Source organism: Typopeltis vanoorti, chromosome 14 (genome assembly GCF_054136105.1).
Source record: "Typopeltis vanoorti isolate ZY-2024b chromosome 14, IOZ_Tvanoo_1.0, whole genome shotgun sequence".
NCBI classification, from domain to species: Eukaryota; Metazoa; Arthropoda; class Arachnida; order Uropygi; family Thelyphonidae; genus Typopeltis; species Typopeltis vanoorti.
Genome location: NC_143562.1, coordinates 39,700,982 through 39,727,464, shown reverse-complemented (window position 1 = coordinate 39,727,464; position 26,483 = coordinate 39,700,982). Strand labels below are relative to the sequence as shown.

At 35.0% G+C, this 26,483-nt stretch overlaps 1 protein-coding gene across 7 annotated transcripts in view; it reads left to right on the top strand.

Annotated features, from left to right (window-relative positions):
* The first annotated feature begins 508 nt into the window (after window positions 1-508).
* LOC150099385 (uncharacterized) overlaps window positions 509-26,483 on the top strand; it is a 237,457-nt gene continuing 211,482 nt past the window's right edge. For 6 of the 7 annotated variants that reach the window (XR_016549348.1, XR_016549346.1, XR_016549347.1 and 3 more), the window contains exons 1-2: window positions 598-877; window positions 13,190-13,591. Coding sequence is in view for 4 of the 7 variants with exons in the window: in XM_090403700.1 (XP_090259826.1) it covers window positions 13,298-13,591 (294 nt within the window). In the remaining 3 variants the exon portion in view is untranslated. Of the gene's footprint in view, window positions 878-13,189; window positions 13,592-26,483 lie in introns of all 7 variants that reach the window. The other variant, XM_090403698.1, reaches the window with a different exon arrangement.

The window sequence follows — 26,483 nt, the reverse complement described above, 5'->3', positions numbered from 1 at the left end:
TGTGAGAGAACGAGGGGCCATCCCTAGAGATTGTGTAAGAGTGTGGTTAACAAGGGTGTTAGGACTACATTTTTTACTTGGAGGGTTGTGAATGGGTGGAATGCTTTGCCAGAACTGGTTGTGAATGCTTCAACTGTGAATGAATTTAAGGAGAGGTATGACAGGTATTGTGTAAATAATGGTTAGTGTGTCTATGTCGGGTGTCTCCCACGATGAGTCTTTTGACTGCATGGAGACACCGTTAAAATAATAATAATAATAATAATAATAATAATAATAATAATAATAATAATAATAATAATAATAATAATAATAATAATAATAATAATAATAATAATAATAATTTTAATGAATTACACTGCAGAAGCTTTCTGTTTTTCCGTACTGTTATCTTCGGTCTCCTTTTCTTTCGAGTTATTATAATATTGCCTATAGTACTTGTTATCATTATTCCATAGTACAGAACCGAAGTATATCCCACAGCACTATGTACCTATGTTGGGGGAATGAAAAACTGTAAAAGCAATTGCTCGTGAGATGGCACTACATTTGTCTTGTATCTTGTATGCACTAATCTAGGACAGGTCTTGAGTTTACCGCAATGTAAATACAACTTTTTACGCCAGTTTTGTTGACTGTTTAGTTGTTCTAGTGTGGTGATTGTTTGAATTATTACTTGTGTATGTAATGTTATTAAGTTATTTATCAGAACTGTTTGTACATTTGCTGAAGCTGGGTGTTGATCTTATCTAGTGTACAGATATTGTACCTAACATTGTATATAATGTACACATTCTCGCACACTGCACATTTTGTGATGTGAATTCCTCATCAGGTTTCTACTTAATCTTCATTTTGAACATTCTGTTTGGATGATGTAAGTGTACCGGCTGTTTTATGTTTGTATGTGAATGCCGAAATAAACTATACTCTTCGAAATATAAGATAGCAAATTTATATATATATATATATATATATGTGTGTGTGTGTGTGTGTGTGTGTGTGTGTGTGTGTGTATGTATATATATATATATATATATATATATATATATATATATACAGGGTGTTCGGGATAAATTTGACAGTTTCGTAAGGAAAAAGAAAATCTTCTTTGTATCTATTAAATTTAATGAATTGACAAAAAAACATTACAGGCAGAGTTAATTACAATACTATCAACAAGATTTACTCAAAATAACCACCATTAGCATCGATCACAGCTTCAATTCTGCTTCGGAACCTCGAACAAGCTGATGCTACAGTCTCCCTGGGAAGGGCCGCAAAAACTGTTTTAATTTTATCCATTAACTGGGCTTTTGTATTACTGGAAGTGCGATTGGTGTCTTTTTCAACTGCACCCCATACAAAATAATCCATGGGGTTAAGGTCTGGGGAGTTTGGAGGCCAAACATTTGGACTGGTGAAGTCGTAGAAATTTTCAGACAACCATTTTTGACTTTTCCCAGAGGTGTGGCAAGGGGCCGAATCCTGCTGCCATACATACGGCCTACCATTGGCTACCCTTGTTATCCAGGGCTTGACTACAGTTAGCAACTCCACGAACAAAGCCCGAATTCCAATGCCAGGGTTCTTCAACACCTGTTCCTGCAGATTTGCGAGGAATTCTGCTGTACGAACGCAATCAGATCGTCTGCTAGGGATCTTTCTTCTTGCTACATCCTCGTAGTCACCATTGCAAGTCTCTAGTTCATGCCTGATTGTTTTTACTGTATTCAGGGAGCATTGGGCAGCAGTCGTAATATCCTTATTTTGATGGCGGGCACGAATCATCATGATACAAGTTATTCTCTTCCATGATTCAGGTGGGTTCCAGCTATCCATCCTTTCTGACATCTTGTATATGAATGAAGAAGGGTCCAAACTTTTAAATGAAGAGAAGTGTGTGTTAATACATGTAACTTACGGAAAAATATAATTAATTATAAATATGTCAAATTTATCCCGAACACCCTGTATATATGTATATGTAATCAAGCAACATATAATAATTTGTGGGACACTTCCCCCCCCCCCCCTCATGTATTTGCTTATGTGATCAAGAACAAGAAGCGCGGCTTAAATTAGCATTGAGCTATTTTTCGCCGTGAAAGCATTCATAAGCAATGCCAAAGATAAAATTATAGCATTTTTTTTTTTTTCATGGAATTTAATTGGAGTCAAAGTTTAATGATAAGAGCCCCTGACTAACTATGATTCACGCTATCCCACAACATAGCCGAACTGGCAATGAGACACATACAATCAATGGACATAATACACTGGTCTCATAACCTGAGTTGTTTTGACCATAAATCCAAAATAACTTAAGCTAACCTAACCTCTTGAACCCATTCACTGAAACAACAACCTCTTTTTCTTGCACTCGCCACTGGTTCTCTTCCTTTTCTTGCTATTTATTGAAAAAATTCTTCTCTATCAGCCCTATAAATTCTTGTAATAACATCATATCCTCATCCATTTGGACAGGGAGCAAATTTTTTGCTGTTGGCCATTATGAAATTAGATTTGGATCTGGTGATGACAGATTTGCATACGTTGCATGCTTTGGCATAGAAAGAGTATGAAACTAGAGTTCTTGAAGTGAATCACACATGGTAAGCTAATTTTTTTTTTCTTCGACTGCTTTGATACATTTTTGGTTGAACTATCATTTAATCTGTTGCATATCATTAACTATCATTTAATCTGTTGCCGGCCTGGTTTAACGAGTGGTTAGAGTATCCACTCTCCAGCCAAAAGGCTGTGTGTTCAAATCCTGCCATGGGCATTGATGTTTGTTAGTGAAAATACTAGTGGTTTTTTGTCGGCGGTAGATGGCATTGGTGTAGATGATGAAAGTATTTGCAGCTGGTGGAAACGGAGAGTTGTAGAGTAGGTACCCTCCCTCGATGAGTCTTTGGACTCCCTGAAGGTGTATGTAATAATAATAATAATATCATGTCATTTGGTTGGAGTTTGATGGTAGACTTCTTTCATCCCATTTTTGGAATAGGGTGGATATGAAATGGCTTCCATGCATTGGGATAAGTACCTGATACGTATAATAGAATTGTAGAGACAATGCAGGATTGGAGCTTACTCTGGAGTACTATGTTTAACTACAATTGGAAAGATGCCATCAGGACCAGAAGACTTTTTAGTATCCAAGTTAAGTAGTTTTCTGATTTCTTTTTGTCAAAAAACTAAAGGAGGCATACGCTGCTGGGATTCCAATATAGTAGGTGGTGATTTCCCATGATTGTCTAAGCAGGAGTTTGAGGAATAGAGTTATGCTAGGAGGTCAACTTTATCTTTGGACGAAGTAACAGTGGTGCCATCAGGATGAGAGAGAGGTAGAAGTGCAGGAGAGCAGAAGTTGCATCCATCAGCCTTAATGAGGGACAAGAAGTCATGGCTTCCATTTGGACAGAGAGCAAATTTTTTGTCGTTGGCCTTTATGAAATTAGATTTGGGTCTGGTGATGACTGATTTGCATATGTTACATGCTTTGGCATAGAAGGAGTATAAAACTAGAGTTCTTGAAGTGAACCACACATTAAGCTAAAATTTTTTCTTCGACTGCTTTGATACGCTTTTTTCCAACAGATGAGGATTATGCGTTGAATTATGGGATGAAGGTTTTCATGCCAGTGAGAATAATTTCCATAACTCATTCACAGCAGTTGTTAGGGTCAGATGAGTGGAAACAATAGTCATTAGCATCCGCATTGTTAGGTATGTGCATTTGCTATGAGGTATTAATATTTACTCCACATCGCCTTCTCTCCTCCCATAATGAGTCTTGTTACTCAGAGGAATTCCTGAATGGTATTAAATAGCCTTGACTAGATAGAATAGTGAAAAAGAGAGCTAGATAGATGGTTGAGCAATATCCTGCTCTCTCTTTATTCTGTCTAGTCTAGGCTATTTAATACCATTCAGAAATTCCACTGAGTAACAAGACTCATTATGGGAGGAGAGAAAGCAATTCGGAGTAAATATGACTTGGACCTATGTTATGAACTTATGCCTTGCTATTTGTTGGACATAATGATTTCTGTGTATACTGTAGACCTGTGCTATGTTTTTCTTGTTTCAGTGATATATTATTTTGACACTCTAAAGAAGTTTCTTTTCCTGTATGGGAGTCATTGCCTATCATTTAATCTGTTGTATAGTATAAGAAGTTTCATCGGAATATTTCATATTGCTCAATAAGCGAAAGAAGTTGATGCCAAGTTCAGAATCTTCTTTTATTCTTGAATCCATAAAGTGGATGTAATTTTTTCCAGTAACATTATTAAATTGCCCTGTTACCCTTTTTTAAATTAAATATTTTAATTAAATAATTAAACATTGTACATATTGCAGACAGATGTGAAATGTGATAATTAGATGTTTACTTATTATACTGCATCATTATAAAGCTATTAAAAATGCTAGTTGTGCACTTGGGAACCAAAATACTATTCTGATATCCTGTAGGTTTTCATATTAAATATAATTAATTAATATCGTTGCTCTCCAGAGTGCGATACCTTGTACTTATTAAAACTACAACTTCACTCATTTGTCCATGCTAAAAGTCTTTTTAAATCTTCCTGCATTGGCCACAGAATCACTTGTTATAATTCTCCCAAAATTTATATCAGCAGACAACAGAATATCTTTTTTTCAATCCATATGAAGTATCATTCACAAGTCAATTAAATAGTAATGGCACAAGAACAGAACCCTGTAGCACACCATTGGTTAACCTTCTTAGAATGTTTTATTTGCTGATTACATGTAGATTTCTGTTTATACATCATCCCATTGTTTTCCTGATTGGTATAAAGCATTAATCAGATTAACTTAATATCATTTTACCATTGGAAAAAAAAAAATAATAATCCCAGTGGTGAAATTCTGCCTGTACTTGTTGATAAAATCCCATTTCTTATGATTACTAGCATTTTTATTTATGAACTAATATTCGCAAGGTTTCAAGATTTTTTTTTTTAGTAATTATTTCATAAATCAAAATAATTTTCAGAATTTTATGTTTTTATTATAACTTGGTTAACATTGTAATAGAATATCTTTTTCTCTATTTCTGACTGTCAGTCTGTTTAAAAAAAAAAAAAAAATGACATGAACTGATGAGAATAAATGTCACCAAATCTAAACTTCTGGCATGCTGCTAAGGTAGGACTGTTGTTATTCCAGAATTAATTTTGTTATGTCCATTTATGGTTTTGTCTTATTTTTGGAAGAGGCAATGCTTTTCCCTAACTTATTTAACATGTTTACTGCCACTCATTTATGACAGTGTCCTCAGGACATTCAGAATGACCTTGCTGGAGTGCCCTACGTATCCACACGACTCGACTGTCAAGACCAGTCTGAGTTATGCAGCATAAAAACATAAGTCTTACATCACTTAGAAGCATTGGTACATATGAAAATACCTGTTTGACACTAAAGCATCATTGGCACTGAATGTATTAATCACATGTTGCTTTTAAATTTGTATTTTATACCTAAGGAAAATTTTTAAAACATGTATCCCTTTTTGTCACGTGAGTCGAGAAAATTATGTGCTCTTTAATGTTCAAAAACCGTTTAAGAATCTACTTCTCATATAACTATATAATTGGGATTCTGAAAATATACTGCATGCATGAGGATAGTCAGCATAGGAATGGAATGATTGGAATACATAGAGAGTAGGTGAGTATGGGGGAGGGGTATATGGGACAAAGAGTGATCAGACAAGAGCAAGTGTGGAGAAGTCATAGGTGAGGTGCAGCATAGGTAGGACTGGTTATAGACCAAGAATTGAATTGCTGTGCTTATTTGCGAATGCCAGGAGCATCAGAAATAAGTGAGATGAAATTGTTGCATTGCTTTAGTTTATTTGCCTGAAAATAAGTGAAATATGGTTGAATGAGAATATCTTGACAGAAGAGAAATGCAAGAATATGTTTTTCATGAGAATTGAAAAGGCAAGGTACTGGGGATTATGTCCACACAAGGTTGAGGTACAATGGGGAAAAAGTGGCAGTGGTTTTGAAGCAGTATGAGAATGAGATACTAGTTGGGTGTTGCTACAGACTGGGGGAATGTTGAGGATGGAGATAAAGAAATGTATAGGCATTGTGGCTTAGTGAGCAAGCAAACGATAATTGCTATGGGTGATTTCAGTCATGGCAATATTGATTGGAATGAAGAGATAGCATCAGGGAATAAGGAGAATGAATTTCTCGAGTTCTTAAGGGACAGCACTCTTAGGTGGTATGTTACTGTGAAAGCACAAGATGGTTAAGAGTCTTATATCTGGTAACATCATCAGACGATATGACTGTGAATGGAGTGTCTAAACTCTCCTAGTTGAACGTGACCATGAAGATCACTTGGATTGTTGAACCAGTCATATGGTAACTTCTGTGAAGAAGGGATATATATGGAGCTACAATGCTAATAATTATGAAAAGCTTAGGAGACAACTGGGAGCTATAGCATGGAAAGTGAAGTTGAGTGGGAAGGAGACAGATGCTGCATGGGCATTGACCAAGAGCTGTTTAACAGCAGCAGCTGAGGGTATTCCAAAGGTGAAAAGGCTAAACAAGATATTAGTAAAATGGATGAATGGAGAGATTAAGCATGAAATCTGGAAGAAGGCACTGTGCAGCAACACAAGATAAATGTTGGTGATGATTAGTTGCATGAATTATACAAAGAACACGCTAGGAAGGTGATTTGGGATTTAGTTAGTAAAAACTCCAAAAGTGTAGCATGAACAGAAGTTAGCCAATCAGGCCAAGAAAATTCCTCAGGAAAAACTCAATCAAGCTAAGAAAAATTCTACCAAGTTCTTTCAACATGTAAAAAACAGAAGAAAGAATGATTATGGGAGAATGATGTTAGTTGATGACACTGGCAAATTAACAACTGATACAGAGGATATAGCTGAAGTATTCACTGAGTAGTTTATCAGTATTTTATCCTTGTGAAGGTGACTTCATGAGATGCTAGAGCATAGAGGGTATGGTTGAGGAGGGACTGATGGTAAATGAGCAGGAGGTATATGGGCAGGGGTTCCCAACCCTATGCTGCGGGCACCATGGCACCTGTCAACCAATTTGTGTGTGCCGTATAGTTTGAAATAATCACGCAACAATTCATGGCATGCTATATGACGCATGTGTTAATGACACATGACGAGTATTAAACGCACACAATGTAAAGTAGACGCGCATTCGAAGTTGTTCATTCCAGTTTAAGAAATGGAATATCATCATATTCTCCTAATTATGAAGCACTGGCCAATGAAATGCAATGCCAAAGATCACACTAACTTACATATATATATTTAAATTTTTATATAATGTAAACTTTTAAGTAATAAAACATTTGATTATAATGTAAACTTTGTATGTATTCATTTAACAAAAGAATTCAAAAAATTTGCTTGAAAAAATAGATGGCGCCTGTTGCCCTACCGGTATTTTAGAATGTGCTCTAGGAAACAATAAGGTTGGGAACCCCTGTTCTAGGGAATCACCTTTGGCACACTTGTTTAGTGAGTTTTGCAACAGGGCAAGTTCCATAGGAGTGGAATGCAGAAAAATTGTTCCACTTCACAAAGGGGGGGAGAGATAAGACTACAAATTATAGGCCAGTGTGTGTGTGTCTGGAGTCGTTAAGGTGCTTGAGAGGTTGGTGAAGATTAGGATTCAGAAATGGGTTGATAATAGCAGTATTCTTTTGATGGTCAGCATGGGTTTATTAGTCAGAAGGTCATGCCGTAGCAATCTACTTACATATTACAACAAGGAGACAAATTCACTGGATAAGGAAGATGCAATGTAGTGGTATACTTCATTGAAAAAGTTAAATTCCAAACACTTGAACCTAATGCATTCTGATTATATGATATATTATGATATATATTATATGATAATGCTCTGATTATATGAATCATGATGCATGCATTTGCCCAGGGTTAATTGTAATCATGCTTTTCCCCGTGAATGCTTGATGGGTGTCGAACGGGCAGTACGCGAGATGTCGGCGTCCACTGTTTTGGGCCGTCGATAGAAGTCCCACCAGAATGAGACAGCAGAAAGTTATTTCTCAAAGGCGGGAACGCTGACCATAGTGACCCGTAAAAGATCAAGGCGAATGCTAGCATTGCTAAGTGCAGAGAAAGGCCTTATCGGATGAACAACATGACCTCCACGTGGATGCAAATTGATGGAAGTGCAGAGTCTTATCCAACAAAAGAAGACGGATCAGGCAGAGATGGTAATCAGACACAGTAATGGTAATGTACAGAACTTTCTTACTTATTTTTCAATAGTATTAGAAGGAAAGGCAAATCAGTTTCTAGTGGAAAAGAAATTATGGACAGATACTTAGGGAACTTTGAATGACTGATATGCATAACAATTTATTGCTGTTTTCATTGGACTGGTTGTCTGAAAACTTATGCTCATGTGTGTGTGACCAAATTAATGTGAGGAGCTAGAATTGTAGATAGAATCTGATTTGAAATTTTGTATTGTGAATGTTATGTGTATCATTGATTAACTTAGAGGCTAGAGTTGTTGATTATTTATTAGAATGTGCACTTGCATTCATCAGTTTGATTTAATGTTTAATAAATTAAATTCTTATGTGTATTTGAATCTAATTGTAAGTACTCTAAGATCCTAATAAACATGTTTTGTTATGTAAACCTGAGTGTTGTCTGAGCATGAGCCCAACTTACCACTCATAAAATCTGAACCTGTGTGAAAGGGAATAAGAAAGGGGAATTTAGAATGTTAGAGTCACGACTGCAAGCTAAGAATTCTACAAATGCTGTAGAACTTTAGTAAGATAAAATAGGCATTAAGATTCTGGGAAGGTCTCTCTGAACAAGGATCCTCCTGTCCTAGGACTCTGACTGGTTCAGCTTTAAAAAACAAATTTGTCAGTGTCTGAAAAGGAGACAACGCCCAGAAAGAAGGTCTAGAGAATTCACTCTTAGTGGGTGGCTAATTTTCACTTTCATAGGGAAATTACAAAAGGGTGATTTTGGAGTTTAAGGTTAGAAAATTCTGGAAGGGATAGATCACGGTATAGGGAAGGAAATTACATTAAGGAAAGCATTAAAATTTTATAGAAAGCAACGTCGTAACAATGTCTTTAAAGTAATAGATAATTTTTGTCAGTAGTGTGAGACTGCAATTCTGCTGAATCGTGGTCTCACATCTGAATGTGAATGGAATCTTAGCAACCTCAGCATCCTTTTATTATTATTATTTATTTACTTATTATTTTATAAAGTTGAGAACTTGCACCTTTTTTTTTTTTTCACTTAAAAGGAAGCATTTATGGCTTCTGGCTTCTCTTTAGCATATTCGAATTGCCAGCATTACTACTATTGCGCTTTGGGACCATTATTAAGTAAAATAAAGGTTACTTGAACACAAGCACTGCAATACCACGACAGTCGATCTGATAACCAAGAACTACTCAGAATGGCATGCAATTTAAAATTTATGAATTGTCTATTACTAAAAGAAAGAGCCATATGACTTCATTTCGGCAATGTAAAATTATATAAGCAAAGTGTATATTAGATCCAGCATTATTTCAAAGTCGAATGGTTGTAGAAAGTATGAAAGTTTCATAAGTTGACCTGAGAGCTTACAGGAATACAACCCTTGGCATCCCCCAGTTGCCTTAGCTTGCACTACTTGACTTAAGTAGCTAAGGCAACTCAGGAATGACGAGGATTGTATTTTCTTAAGCTCTCAGGTCAACTTACAAAACTTTCATACTTTCTACAAACATTTGGCTTTGAAATAATGTTAGATCTAAGATCCACTTTGCCAATGTAATTATAAATTGTTTATTTCTGGAATTTTCCATTTAGTATTTTCTGTCTAGGGTTGACTGCAGATAACTGAAACCACGCATAGCGAACCTGCAGATGGGGGGGGGGGACCATGGTAATCACTCGACATTTCGACCTTCACATTAAGATTATCGTTTGGAGTATACACATATATACAAAGAGACAAGCTAAATTACAATCTACATGGTATGCTAAAGTTACATTAATTTGGCCAAGTGTTAAAACTACTGGCCTGATCTCTGGTGAAACAAAAAAAGACTCTTACTACATCAACACTAGAGTCCTGTTATTATTAATATCCATTTGATTACAGAAAATAACTTAAGCTAGAAGCAGCATGCTCACACATAATTACTCATATAAGTACACATATAAATTAGAACAAAGCAGTATGGATGATGGCCAATAAGAGCTGAAATTATTGCTTAGTTCTAAAGTCTGTGCTTGCTGGAAAACTTGAAGAACTTGAGTGTGCTGAATGTGTGGCATCCAAATTCTTGGGATTTTTATGCCACCATTATTGTTAAGATTAGGATGATTGATCAAAATTTCACAGGCTTCTTTAAATTTGCATTCATACTAGGTTTTTGTATGGTGTAAAAAACATACTTTTCCAATCAATTTGGTGTAGGATGTTAAGAGCATGATCTGAGAGGCCTGGTTCACCAAAATTGTTAAATTTAATGTGTCGTTTGTGTTCTTTTTTATGGATAGGAATTGTGCATCCAGTTTCATAACATAAGGTAAGTTACAGGTGCAATGGATGCAATATATTCCAGGTTGAGCCACTGGGGGAAGAGGATCCTTAGAGGAGTTGAATATGTTTGTTAATGTTATAGGTGGTTTAAAAGTACCATTAAGATTATAATGGTGCAGAATTCTATTTATTTTTTCTGAATAACCTTTTAATGTATGGGATAGCGATGGTTTTACTGTAATCTATATTATTTGCATTTTTTGTTGAAGTTTTATGAAGAACTTTATTGATGGTATTTTTGCTACAGCCATAAATGTATTGCTAATAATTTGTAATTCTTGTGTAAGAGCTTGTTCATTAGATCAAATTGTTATAGCTCTGTTTTTTAGGGTGTTAATGACTAATAAATAATGAATGCTGATCACTGTGTAACCACAAAGGAAACAATATTATTTCAGTCAAGATGATACTTTGGAAAAACAATCACTTAATAGTTGAACTATTTCCCTGTTCAGCTGTTCCCTGTAGCATCTGTTCTTATCATGGCTTTTTGTTCATTTCTTATCAACCTGATAATATGTTTAGGAAATCCTATTAATTCCACAATTTTACTGAATACAGTAAAAGCTTGTAATAGTCAATGAAGCACCAAATGAAGTCTAAACGCTTGATACTTCTCATTGATCTGCTGAAGTCAAAGGACTTGATCTCTGGTACCCTTGTCTTTCCTGAAACTTCCATTCAACAGGCATCTCAGTGCCAACTTTGGCTTCTTTCTTATTTAGAATAATCTTTAGTAGAATCTTGCTTGCATGAGAAATTAAGCTAATAGTTTTGTAGCTTTTGCATTCCTTAATATTTCTCTCTTTTTGCAGCTGAATATGATACTGACTTTTACAGTCTCTAGGTCATATTCCTGACTCCCTTATTCCTATAATCAATCTGTGAAATGCTTATTCCTCCCTTTCCTGTAGTCTTAGTTAACTTTGCCTGGATTCTATCTTGCACCCAGGTTATTGTTATTATGCTTAACTGCTCTTTCAACTTCTTGCCTAAGTGGAGGGATTCCAACTCAAGGTTCTCCTTGGGGCTTCTTTTCCAAAATTTCCTCGTCCTCCTCTACACAGTTCCTCTCACAGCATTCTTTCCATCTGTCTCTGATCTGTTCTTCCATTAGTTATGCCTGATTCCTGTCTGTGAAAACATTCAGTTTGGGTAAACTTGCACTTTAGCTCACAAACATTGTCTTGTAATTGTGCCTCCTTACATGGCTCTCTCTTCACGTTCCGTATCTTATTTGTTTCTGTCCTTCTTGATGTGCTGACCTCTCTATGTAATTTTTTATGTTCTTTAGTCTTGATTTCTTCATTTTCTTCCTATTCTTGATTAGATTTCACATTGATTTTGAGATCCATTGGTCTCTTGGACTTCTAATTGAACTTAAATGATTTGTCACTGTATTCATATTATGTCCTTTACTCCTTACTAAAGCACTTTGGGTTTCTATTATCCACCTCCAAAAGAGCATCCAGCCGTTTTGAAGTTTCTTCTGTGAAACCCCCTGGGGATTATATTGACATCCACTCTAGTAGGATGGGATGGGATGGGAACTGTCTTGGAAGATTTTAGAGCCTGTTTTACTCTGGCACTTGATGGTCTGTGAAACAGTCTGCTCCTGGACAAGTCTGTACATAGAAGATTGTTTTCTACTATTGCATTGCCAGGATGTAAATCTAATCTGGTACCTTGATGTTCAAGTACAGATATGTCATGGGCACTTCTGGAAGCAGGTGTTAGTAATAACTTATCTGCTAGCATGGGCAAATTCCAACATACTTTTGTCACAGGTGTTACATTTTCCTAGACAGACTAAACCTGCTGTTGTCATACTCTTTCCTACATTTGCATTGAAATCTAATAGTCAGTCTGTAAGTTTTCATAGAATTCCTCAGTTTTCATCACACCTATCTATATAGGGTGTATAAACCACCACAGTTGACACATTCTTAGGATGAACCAAAAGTCTAATGAAAAGTATCCTGTCATTTATGGGCTTCTAATCAAGTCTTGCCTGACCTATTCAAAACACCATAGCTATCCTATAGTGTTTTGAATCTCTCTCTCTCTCTGAGTAAACAACTAGCTTACCAGCCTGCCTTCTGAAATGATCTTTCTTATTCCACCTAGTCTCATGATGTTAATTCTGTACCTCTCCATCTCTCAGCAGACTGTCAAAAGAATCCATCTAAAGATCCTCATGTGTAGAGGCTCTTTCGACAGCATGGGTGAAATACTCATCGATCCATAGCAAATGTTTTAGGGCTTCAATCATCTGTCACCTGAGATATGCACCTATTACTAGTGGATTGTCTGTTAAAGATTTTTTTATTTTTTTTCACTTGGAGATAAAAAAAAAAAAAATCTTGGAGAATGAATGAATGAGTGGAATTAGTTACAGATGTATGTCATGAGTGCTTGTTCAGTGAATGAGTTCAAGAAGGTATGGACATTTCCATGGAGTCCTATAACAATTCCATGTATATGTCTATGTAATAATAATAATAAACATATTGCAAATGTATAATTTTTTTCATACTTTACAGGTCAAAAATACATATTGAGGAAACGAGATAATTTTTTAAGCATATGCTGTTCATCAAAAACTACTAACTTTGTAATAGCTGTTGCCACTTGTGAAGCTTTCAATTCACATGGCTAAAAATATTTCAAATAAAGAAGTTGAGCCTCTTATCTCACCATGCGAGCCAAAAGAAGAAGAAGAAAAACATTCAAGTAATATTAAAATTGATATTGATTCAGTTACAAAGTCTCTTTCTGAAGAATCTGACAGTTCTACAGATGAAAAAAAGAGTAAAAAGCATAAGAGTAAACATAAGAAAAAAAAGAAGAAAAGGAAACACAAAAAGCACAGAAGGTCAAAGATTAGAGATCATCAGTTGAATGGTAGTGATGAAGAAAAATCAAAGAGTAGCAAAGGTTCTACTGTAAGTATTTTAAAATTTATAATTTCATAAGCTTAAATTTAAAAAAAAAGTCAGTTACTCCTTTTTTTTTTTTTTAATGGTGTAGAAGTAAACTTTTATTTAGTATTTATTTATTCAGAATAAACCATGATAAAGATGAAAATATCCAGATTTTCTGAATAATACAAGTTTACAATTACTTTAGTAAATTGCATCACAAACTTCATTAACAATGCTATCAACATTTTCAAGACGACTAAATGCCTGTGGAGCAAGGAAGGAAGAGCATGAAGTCATATTTTTTTTAAAATTATCATCTCTAACAATACTTTTGCTTTGTTTGAACATTAGAGATGATGACAGACTGTGGCTTAGTGTTCAGTCCATTCAGAACACATATACTGTATATTAGCTAAGTATCTTGCATATACAATTAACAAGTGTTGAGGGGCCACTCATAGTATATTTGAATTTTTTTTTTTTTTTCAGAGAAATTGAAAAAAGTTCTGGACTCATTCTTCATCACTTTTCATAGTAATTTAAAAGTAGTTTGAAGTATAGTTAGCAGTAATACTGCCATATCACGTATCATTATTAGCAATAACATGTCATTTCATTATGTGTCATACTGATATTTGTTAATAAAGAACTTTAATAGTTTATTAACAACACAGAAGTAAAAATTGTCTATTTTCATGAAGTAATTTGATTAAGAACACATATCAAAAGAACACATATCAAAAAACCATCCACTTTTGTGGATGGTTTTTTCTTGATTTAAACACGGAACTACAGTCTCCCAGATGTTTGGAACTTTTTTTTACAATAATATTCATTGTTGGTGTTTTCTGTAAAGCATGGCAAAGTCTCCAAATAACCTGACACTTTTGAAGTATAGTCTTTTTAAGATGAGTTTTTCTCCAGCTGATTGTGTCTATTTTGTTCAGCACATGGTCTGCTAATCTACTTTGTTCATATTGGTTCATAACTATTATAATTTTCATTCAAGTGGGGTCCCACAGGGCTCAGTACTGGGACCTGTATTGTTTATCCTTTATATCAATGACATTGTCAGTGTATTGTGTGTGGGGGGGATATTCATTTGTTTGTAGATGATGTGAAGCTGAGAAGGGTTATTAGTAATAGTGCAGATGTGTCTCTCCTGCAAGAGGATTTGAATAAACTAGACAGATGGTCAAATGAATGGGGGGTGTTGGTTTAATGCAGCAAAATGTAACGTCTTGAAGTTTGGGATACATCGATGCGGGGCTGCATACTCGATTGGAGGAAGTAGGGGAGAGAAAAGATTTGGGGAGTGTGATGATTGGTAGAAACTTGAAATTCAGGGAACATATTGCAAAGGTGGTGAAGGTAACTTAGAGGATTACTGCAATACTGAGAAGGACGCTGACCTGCAGAGATAAAAGAGTTATTGTTCCGCTGTATGAGACCCTGATCAGACCACATTTAGACTATTGTTCTCAGATTTGGTCCCCAGGATTTGAAGGGGATAAACTAACCATGGAAAGGATACAGAGGTGGATAACAAAGATGATTTCAGCAATGTACAATGTTAGTTATGAGAATTAGCTGAGGGAATGTGGACCGCAGAGTTTGGTAGATAGAAGGAGAGGTAGTATGATTGAGACTTTGAAACTGTTGAGAGGTAGTTGCAGGATTGATGCTGGGAGTTCTTTTTACTTGGTGAAATAGCGGGAGATGACAAGGGGGCCATTCCTGTAAGTTACAAAAGGAAGCTGTGAGCAAGAGGGTGAGGAGTGGTTTCTTTGCATGGAAGGTGGTTGAACTGTGGAATGCATTACCTGATAGTGTGGTGAGAGCAAGAACGGTCAAGGAGTGGTATGATAGACTTCGTGTTCCTAGGAAGGACCTCCCACAATGAGTCTTTTGACTCCATGGAGATCTGAATAATAATAATGATAATAATTCTCATGTTCTTCCTTTTGTTTCACTGCAGATCTAAGGAAGTTGATACTCTTGGTGTATCCTGTACTTGAATGTACTGATAATGGGAGAACTGCTTTTTGGAAAATCTTATTCAAATAATTTTGAAACCAGAATTATATACCAGTATGGACAAAGCAGAATATCACACTATATGCTCAATGTCCTACATGCAGTTAGATGGAGAAAGCTAAGATAGTCTAAAAAAGACTATGCTTCATGAGTGATAGATTTATTCTGGGAATCTACATATGCTTTATAGAACACTCTTGATCTAAACTTATTTAAAAAAAAAAAAAAATCCAACTTTCACTGTGCTCAGAGGGCAAAATCAAAATATTTGTATGCCTACTCTGATATTCTGCATTCTTATTCAAATTACTTTATTCTTGCAAATGATTGTTACTCTTAGGCAAAATACTGGATTAAAATAGCCAATTTTTTTCTTCTCTGCTGTTAATAAACCATTCAGGTTCTTTATTCAACACGTCGTATTAACACATAAGTCTAAATTATTATTATTAACATCTGACCTCCATGGAGTCACTCATCGTAGGTCTAAATAATTATACACTGATGCTCGTATGGTTCTTAGTGTACAAATATGAATTTATCTCTGCAATGAAGTATGCTAACACAGTCCATGATTATAATTCGGTATTCTTAAATGGCTCAAGTCAAAACCCCCTGTTTCATACTCTCACCACAGCATACATTACAACTCTGCTAAATCAACAATTCCAAATCACTTTGGAATAACCAAATGTAGACACTTTGCTTCATTCTCTCAAATGGCAGTTGTCTTCTGGTCCAATTGCCATGGCTGTTGGGCACTACTTCTGATCTTCACTGTTTGTCTCTTGTGCATATCCAGATGTCACAATAGTAACATTACCCAAAGATAAAGCTCATGTGTTGGCAATCGTCTGCTCCAATTTTTGGAGAAGACAATGTCAAAAAATTCTCATTAACTGGTATACCATTCTCTCCTAGTCCAGATAATATTACCAAGTTGTTCAGAATTGTGCATCAGAATTAATACCCATCCTCTATCTGTTATTCACACTGTCATATTTGTCAGGTATCTTCCCAACAGTATGGAAGCCTGTATCCTTAAAAGGTAAATCTATGTATCACACTTATCATCCCATTTCAAATCTCATAGATTCTTGTGCCAGAAATTATTATTATTATTAAGAGAAACCTCCAGGGAGTCAGAGACTCATCGAGGGAGGCCACATACTACACACACCAGCTGTCATACTTATTCTTGAATTCATTCACACTGCTTGCACTCACAACATCCAATGGCAATCCATTCCAATCACGCACCACCCTCTGAGAGAAAAATCTGGCCCTTGCACCCTTCTTGGCAGCCTTCATTTCCAGCTTCCAAGGATGCCCTCTCATCCTTTCCCCACCTTCCATAAATTGAAATCCTGTATGACCCTTTCAGCAGTTTGTAAGTCTCAATCATATCACTCCTCTTTCTCCTGTTTGCTAGTGTTTGCAATCTACAAATTCTCAACCTGTCTTCATAATCAGTATTCCACAATCCTGATATCATTTTTAACACTTTCCTTTCTACTCTCTCCAATATATCAAAATCACATCGGAAACCAGGAGACTAGACCTGCGCACAATAGTCCAATTGAGGTCTTATCAAGGCCTTGTAAAGAGGCAAAATGACATCCTTATCTTTACATGTGAACGTTTGTTTGAGCATTGCAATTATCTTTTGAGTCGTATTTGCAATCTTTGCCACATGGCCCCTGAACTTCAACTTCCTATCTATTAACACTCCAAGATCCCAAATGGCACAAGAATCTATGATATTTTCTTTCTGGAAATATCATTGTAGATAGTCTCCTCACCCAGTATCTCAATGCTAGGATACAACAGATCTCTGTGCTTCTGTCCACATTCCCACTCCTGAATTAAAACAAGAATATAATTTACTTAGTAACCAAGTTTAAAAAAAATAGTTTTTTAAGCTTGTTTACAAAGCAGATATTAAATAAATTATATTCTTGTTTTAATCCTTTATACCATCATGAACAAACAAATTTTGGGTTGCTTATATATATGAAATCAGATGACTACACATCGAATTACTCTAGTATGTCACAATGTACAGCATACTGGGAAGTCAGTACGTAGACTATTTCAATTTTTTGAGATCTCATCAGTGGGAAGTAGACTAAAGATACTGATAGCTAAATCAGTGTAGAATTTGAATGAGACCTCAGTAAAAGTCAAAACCACTCTGGGTAATAATGTAATCCATAATGCATACACTTCTGAAGGGAAGTGTGTTGTGCTGTATAGGATTCTAGGGCAATTTGATGTGAAGTCAGTCTGCCTCTTTATATTCTTATTTTAATCACTTACCTAAGTGTGAGTTTTTGTTTGATATGAAGTATCTTCCTGACTTGGCTATTGTATATGGAGGCTGACTTTCTTTTCTAGTACAATTTACTGATCTCTCTCTCTCTCTGACCACAAAATCTGTAATTTTGTTAATGGAAGTACACTCGATTCATAACCATTGTCTTAAATAGTGATCTTACCCATTCTAAAGAATTGAGAATATTTTAGAAAAATATTAAATTTACTGTGAAAACACAATCCTGTTTTATTTCTTTATGAAATATCTCGCTTAACTTCCCTTTACTTTTGATAATATTTCTGGTGTGAGATAGAGGCAAATAGGACAAAACACGTTGTTGGGTGCTTCTATAAACTAGGGGGTCCAAAAGAAGAGGCCATGTATTGGCAAATCGGCACGAGTGTAGGCCAAACAATTATTATGGGAGACTTTAACTATAGTGACATTGGTTGGAGGGAGGAAAGGAGGCTTAGCAAGATGGAAGTGGGATTTACACAGATGCTAAGGGATAATTACATGAGACAACATGTTATAGAGGGGGGACAAGGAGTTTGTGGGTGTTGGATCTGATAATAGCATCAGAAGATGTATCCATAACCAAGGTAGACACTGCCTCTAATTGGGAAGAGTGACCATGCAGTCTTGTTCTGGGAAGTTGCCAAACATGTGCAGTTTTCTGTCAAAAAGGGTTCAATTGTAAGGCTGGTGATTATGAGAGACTCAGGATAGTGTCATAGCTTGAGAAGTTACAAGGAAAGAATGTCAGTAGTGCATGGCAAGTGGTCAGGGATTGCTTGAGGGTAGCAGTATCAGACTGTATATCCAAGGTCAGGAGGATAAATCGAGTTGGAATTAAGTGGATGAGTAGGAATATAAAGCAAGAGCTGGGAAAAAAAAAGAAAGAAATTGTGCATAAAGAAAAAAGTGATCAGCATACTCATGAGCATGGTAAGGAAAGCCAAATTAGACTGTCAGAGAGAATTAGCCAAACAGGTCAAAGTAAACTCAAAAGAGTTTTTTCATGTAGCAAGTAAGAGGAAAAATGACTATGATAAAATGACTTGAAACAATGCTCATGGTAGGAAGGTGACTGAACCAAAAGAAATAGTTGAGTTGCTAAGTGATCATTTTGCAAAGATGCATCCAGGTGGTGATTTTACAGTTGCTGATGTTACAGAGATGCATATCAACATTGAAGTTGATGAACAGAAGGTGTTCAGCATATTAAAAAATATGAATGTGAACAGCAGTGGGACTGGATGTCATATCAGCTGATGTACTACATGAGTTATGCAATAGAATTGGCATTGTTTCTGATGAAGTTGTTCAATCTAAGTCTCATCTCTGGCAGAGTTCCAAGGGAGTGGAAAGAGGGTAAGATAGTGTAAAAATAATCATATTAAAAAATTCTGAATATTTTTACGTATTAATTATGCTTGTTAGTTTTGTTTTCATACACGCAGTGTCTGCACTTGTGATGTGCTCGTTATGAAAATGTTATATTAGAAGTAACATGTAAAGAAGTAAAAAAAATTGATATACTTGCTAAACTGAATATTTGTGTTACTTATAAGAAAGTTTGTTGTGGTTTAAAAGTGTTGAATTTTGTGTTTTGTGAAAGACTTTCTCTTAGCGCTAATGGATATACAGCGAGTCAGCCATTTTATTGCAGTGTGTAGTTTCTGACTTTTGTGGAGTGCGCATGCTCCCGGAGAGGATTTGATGTGTGATTGAGAGTTGACAAGGAAAGCGTTGCGTATCCAAGTAACGGTTGTAAACAAGAGAGCGTTCGGAAGTTTTTAGAACACTGGCCGAGATATATTCAAGTTGGGAGGAACTTGATTTTTTTGTGCGGCAGTCAGAAGGAAATTTCATAATGTATTCCGAAAAGGGAATAGTGAAAATAATAGGTTTCAAGCAGGAATAAGTAAAGAATAAAAAGGAAATCTTGAAACTGTAAGTTTTTATAAATTGGCTGGTAAATATTCAAGTTGGAAGGAACTTGATTTTTTTTTTTGTGTGCGGCAGTCGGAAGAAATTTTATAGTGTATTCCGAAAAGGAATAGTGGAAATAATAGGTTTCAAGGAGGAATAAGTAATGAATAAAAGAGAATCTTGAAACTGTAAGATTTTTTTAAGTGGAAAAAGTTAAGACTGTCATTTAGTATTGTGAATGAAAGAAGAACTTGTTGCTTACATTCTAAAGTGAATGTTTTTCTTAGAGAAAATATTGATAAGGAAGTTCTATAAGTATTAAGGATGCCTGAAAGTGAATGTTTAGAAAATATATTGATTAAGAAGATTTATAGGTATTAAGGATGCCTGATCTGATGAGTATTGCTACTAAAAGGAAACAAGATTTAGTCAAGAAGACTTTTATGTGTGTTACATTGATTGATGAAAAGGATCCTGAAAATGAAGTACAGAGCTGTATAACTTCTGGAAAAGGGCCTTAACAGAAAGAGAAAAAGACTATGAACATTTTTTGTGATTGTGAAAGAAAAAGTGTTTAGTCTTAAGAGTAAGTTTATAATTTTAAATAAGGCCTTGGATCCATATAATCTGTAGTTATAGTTATGTATTATTGCTAGAAGTGTATATATATTGTTTTAGTTTTATTAAATGTGTTTATTTTGTACTTGGTTTTGAGTCAATGATTAGTTGGATTCTGAAAGAGAGAGTTAAAGTCATTGCACCAATTGGAGTGAACTTTTGTGAAATACATTAACATATAGGGACACTCGGAGTCAAAATAAAAATAATTGTTAGTAAAAGAGATTTATATAATAAATCACCTCATAAGTATATAGTATAATTATTAACAAAGGCACAGCCGGTAGACTAAATAGTTAATATACTATATATATACAAAAAAAGAGGGAATAAATATAAAATATATAAAAAAATAACAATAGTACCGTTGCATAAAGGTGGCCTCCAAGACAGAGGTAACAAACTACAGACCAATTAATATATTGGGAGTGGTTGTTAAAGTATTGGAAAAGTTGGTAAAAGGTAAAATACAGCAGTGGGTAGATAGGGATGCGATACTCTGTATTTGGCAGCATGGCTTTGTAAAGGGTAGGTCCTGTCTTAGTAACTTATTCACATTTTATAGAGTGACAGCAGAATTGGATAAAAGTAATGGCTACACCATGATACTGCTCAATTTTAAATTAAAGATACCAAGAAATTATATACTTGGTTGCACCTGAAATATAATCAGGACAGAGCAACTCGTATATAGAAGCTAATGACTTCACATCACTTGCCTTAGTATCCCATAATACAAAGCATATATCCTGACAAGGTATGTATAATGCATTATGGGAAAGGTCACTACCCAGATGAGTTTCGACCTTTATTGAGGTCTCGTCAGTGGGAGCCAGACCCAGAGGTGATGGTAAGGTTGAAATAATGCAGAAGTTATATTTTCATATACGAGTTGCCAAAAGGTGTCTCACCTTATTAAAATACTCTTGATTAGAGATAGTTGTTGGAAGTTTTTCCACTTGGTTATACTATAAATTAAAGATACCAAGAAATTATATACAGGTATCCCTCGATTAACATGGTTAATTAATCCCTCGACGTTACCGCATATATCAAAATCGTGTTAATCAAATCTTATAATCAATGGTAAAAATTACAATTTGTCCATGATCTATTACTGTATTCATAATTCGTTTTATATGGTATTCTTTTAGGAAAGAAAAAAAATGAATGTAAAGTAAATGTTTAATAAATACTTGTACCTACATTATTTACTGCAATTTTTTTATCAAAAGAAGTTATCAAGAGTCGCTTGAATAATTTTATTTTATTTTTTTTTTATTGCATAAATTCTACGATAACAAGCAAAATGACTCTCCAGACCTCGGAAAACAAGCAATAAAACATAAAGAAAAAACACTGCAAGTATAAAATGTGATGGTACAAATTAAGTGGATATTGAATCTAACATTATTTCATAGCCGAATATAGAAACTACAAGAGTTTCGTGCCGAATATATAGAAACTAAAAGTGTAGGCGAATGCAAGCATAAGCAACATTATGGGCAACTTGTAGTAAAGGTGGAGAAAGCCCCAGACATCTCCTGGAGGACATGTATATCTTTGGCTCTCTATTTCAGTAATACATAATGGTTTATTTATTTTCAGTTACAATCTAGAAATTATTGAACAAAGAATTAAAAAAAAAAAAAAAAAAAAAAAAAAAAAAAAAAAAAAACCATACTATACTGACATCAGAGGTCGCAGAATCTCTCAGATACAATTTACTGTCAAATATCGCAAACCTTTACATAACATGTCTTAAACCAAACTGAAGCAAAAAACAGTAAGAATATCACTTATAACATATGAATGCACAGCTACTCATGACCTCCAAGCTATACACTGAATTGTGTAAGAATATTTATTTATATTAAACATTTTGCATATATCTGTCAGATCAGCTGCGAGCTCCACAGGGTTAAAGGCTCATTAATCAAAACTCTTGCCGCGTATATCAAGGGATTGCTGCAATTAATTTTGCCGCGTTAAGCAAGGGATACCTGTACTTGGTTAATCCTTTATCCAAGTGTAAGCAAACAAAGTTTATGCCTGAAATATAATCAGGACAGAGTATTTTAATAATAAGGTGTGACACCTTTTGACAACTTATATATATGAAAATATGACTTCTGCATTATTTCAACCTTTATCACCTCTGGGACTGGCTCCCACTGACGAGACCTCAATAAAGGTCGAAACCGGTTGGGTAGTGACCGTTCCCATAATGCATAGCATTATACATACCCGTAAGGATATGTATAATGCTATGCATTATGTGATACTAAGGCAAGTGATGTGAAGTCATTAACTTCTATATACGAATTGCCCTATCCTGATTATATTTCAGGTGCAAACATTGTTTGCTTACACTTGGATAAAGGATTAAACCAAGTATATAATTTCTTGGTATTTTTAATTTATAGTATAATCAAATGGAAAACTTCCAACAACTACTCAACTTTGCCACGGCATTTGATGGAATGCTACGTGGGAAACTCTTACCAAAACCGGAGAGGATGGGAATGTATATGAGGCTAGTAGCATTTATAGGGGGATGGCTGACGGACAGACATCAGAGAGTAGAATATGGTGGAGTGGAGTCTAGGAGAATGATGCTGACTAGAGGAGTACCTCAAGGTTCAGTATTAGTCACTACTCTTTAATTTGTATATCAATGACATACGGAAAGATTTAAGAGGGGATATTCAGTTGTTTGCTGATGATGCAAAACTGGGGAGAGCAGTAGTTGATAAAAGTGATGTAGATATCCTGCAGATTTAATGATTTAATTAAATTGGCATTGTGGGCAAAGGATAATGATTGTCAATTTAATGTTGCAAAATGTAAGGTTACACTTCAGGTTGAAAAGGTGTTGCATATGCTATATCATATCAATGGTATTGGTTTGCTGGAAATTGATGAGGCTAGGAACTTGTGAATAATGGTGGACAAAGAGTTAAAGTTCAGAGGACATATTGCAAAAGTTGGTAAAATAGTTCAGCAACTTACTTGGATGTTGAAAAATATGCTAACAAGTAAAGATAAGGAAATTATTATCCCTCTTTATAAGGCTATGATTCAGCCACATCTTGACTAGTGCACTCAGATTTGGTCACCTGGGTTTCTTGGGGACCAGGAGGTGGTCAAAAAAGATTCAGAGACAAGTGACCAAGATGGTGACAGGTCTGTAGAATACTCCCTATGAAGATAGGTTGAAGGTTTGAGGGTTACAAAGTTTAGTTGATAGGTGGAAAAGAGGGGACATGATAAAAACTTAAGATATTAAGAGGTTTTATAAAATTGATTCAAGTGAATTTCAGTATATCACAGACTAGGCTTTTGCATGGAGAGTGGTGAGTGAGTAGAATGGATTGACAGAACTGGTTGTGAGTTCCCTGATGGTGAATGAATTCAAGGAAGAAGTATGAAAGGATTTGTGTGTATGATGGTTGATTTAGGTCTCCCATGATGAGTCTCTGGACTCCATGGAGATGCCATAAATAATAATAATAATAATATTTAAATCTCCAATCAGTATCAGTTTTCTCCTTTTGGCTGACTTATACTTCTAGCCTTTCCTGCTATAAACACATTAGTATCCTTATCCTCCGAAAATTGGTATTTTGTTATGTTCAAGGCACTCTTATCTGCTTTAGAATACTTAAGCTATCTAGAAGCAGACAGCCTACTTATAGGTGACCCCCCCCTCTCTCTATCTCACTCATACACACTTAGCTTTTGCATTGTTTTTTTCTATAAGTATTTTCATTGGCAATGTTCTATTGAATTGGTCACCACTTTCCTTTAGCTGCTGGACATTTTGCATATACAATTTTTCAGCTTCAACCTTGTCAAACCATCTTTTTATCCTCCTTTTTCCTCTTTCCTTGCCTTTTTCAACTATTTATAGATCTGGTGCTGGGAGATGTTTCTGTAATAATTAAAACATTCAAAATGATAAGAAAAATGTGATAATAAAAATGCAATAACTGTCACAGTTGAATTTTTCTCAGAAATATATTCCTTGAATTTAACAGCGTGCAGGTAGTCTGTAAGTGTTTTCTTCTTCTGTGTTGATATGAGAGTCGTATTATAAATTTATATTTATAATAAAATATAAATAACATGCAAAGACTATTTAGAGAAAGTAAGACTTAGAGAGAAAGGATATTAAAATCCCTTCTTTTTTCATCCAAATCTATTAGAAAGTATAAAGTTTTAGAAGTTGCGTGTGTTGAGGCTTAAGTGCTGTGAAGAATTCATGTTAGAGGTTTAATGGAATATTAACAGCACTGAGAAAGGATTAAAACTAAATTTAATACTTCCAATGTTTCGTCTCCTTCACAGAGACATCTTCGGGGATTACAAATTTTTTGTAACAACACAACTAGTTAACCAGAATCTATTATATATGTGTGTGTGTGTGTGTGCGCATTTTTTTTAATAGAGTGTGATTAAGTTAGAGTACAAATTAAATTAAAATATGTAACCCCTATCTAGTTGGTGCGCCTCTATGGGCATTTGCAGGTGGTCTGGGATGTAAAGGGAGTCGATAATTAAAGTTTCCCAAATTTTGGGAAGTTTAATGCAACCGTATTTGTTTAAATTAGGTTGATTCCTGAGTGCAGATTCAAAGAATAGTCACTTTTTTTGAATTTACTATTGTGGAGCATGGTAGTTTTTTTCCCAGGTGATCCTGTGGGATGTATCCAAAACATGGTCTGCAAGGCCAGATTGACCATAATCGTGTTTGCAGATGTAAGAACTGTGTTCTTCTGACCGGATGGATGCTGACCTGCCTGTTTGTCCGACAAACAGGCAGGTCAGTTTCTTTTTCTTAATGGTTTGTAATTTAAGGCTTGTTTAGATAATCTTTGTTTTCATTCTTTCGACATGTTTCATCCATTTATGTTTATATTTTAAATTTTTTTCTATTACTGATTCCTAGTTTAATTCTTTAATAATTTCTTCATTTCTTTTGTGACCAAATAGAGTATATTTTGCAGTTTTTCCTCTAACTTCATTTCAGCTGTTATTAATCATTGTTTGTCTTTTTGTTTTGTGTCTCAAATAAATGAAGCAAATTATTGTTGTATTCTCATATTCTTTTTTTTCTTCCAGAACAAAAAAAACAGCTGACTAGATTAGCTGGTGGACTAGTTAACCAGAATCCATTATATATATATATATATATATATATATATATATATGTGTGTGTGCATTTTTTTTTAATAGAGTGTGATTAAGTTAGAGTACAAATTAAATTAAAAAAAACAAAGTAAATTATTTATGATCAAAGTATTTTCAAAAAAAATGTTTTAATTACTAAAAAGGTGCACAAATGGAGATGAGCTGACACAGTTGAAGAAATTGAGTTAGTTGTTATTCTATTTGTTAATTGTGTCCACCTGTGTTTTTTGGTATGACCTTGATTTTAATGTGACTATACAGTCAAATATATACTGGATATGTAATATCCTTTTTGTAGTTAGAAATGTTTAAGTTCATCATCATAAATTTCCTGATATGTAACCCCAAGGGTGTTCAGGTTACTATGACAGCACTACAAGATTAAATTTACATTATTATTAATCTCCTATCAACAATTTTCCTCCAAATTGATGTATTACTTGTGAGCACTCCAATATTGTCACATCTAATGTTTCGTGCTTCTAAGGCACTTCTGACTGAATCAATCTACCTAGACCTTGTCTTCCTCTGGGTCTCTTTCCTGCCATCTTGGCATTAAACACCTGTTTTGCTAACCTTTCTTCACCAATTCTATTTAAGTGGTCATACCACCTTAGATTAGCTGTGCTGACACATTCTTGAATGCTAATAATTTCAAGTTCCTATCTAATATCTTAATTTTTAATATGATTCTGCCATCTGATATTAAAATGGGAGATGCCAGACTTAGCTCTTTGCTTTATGCAGATGATGTTGTTATCCTAAACACTTCTAGTGCAAGTCTCCAGGATTCACTAACTAAATTGAATAATA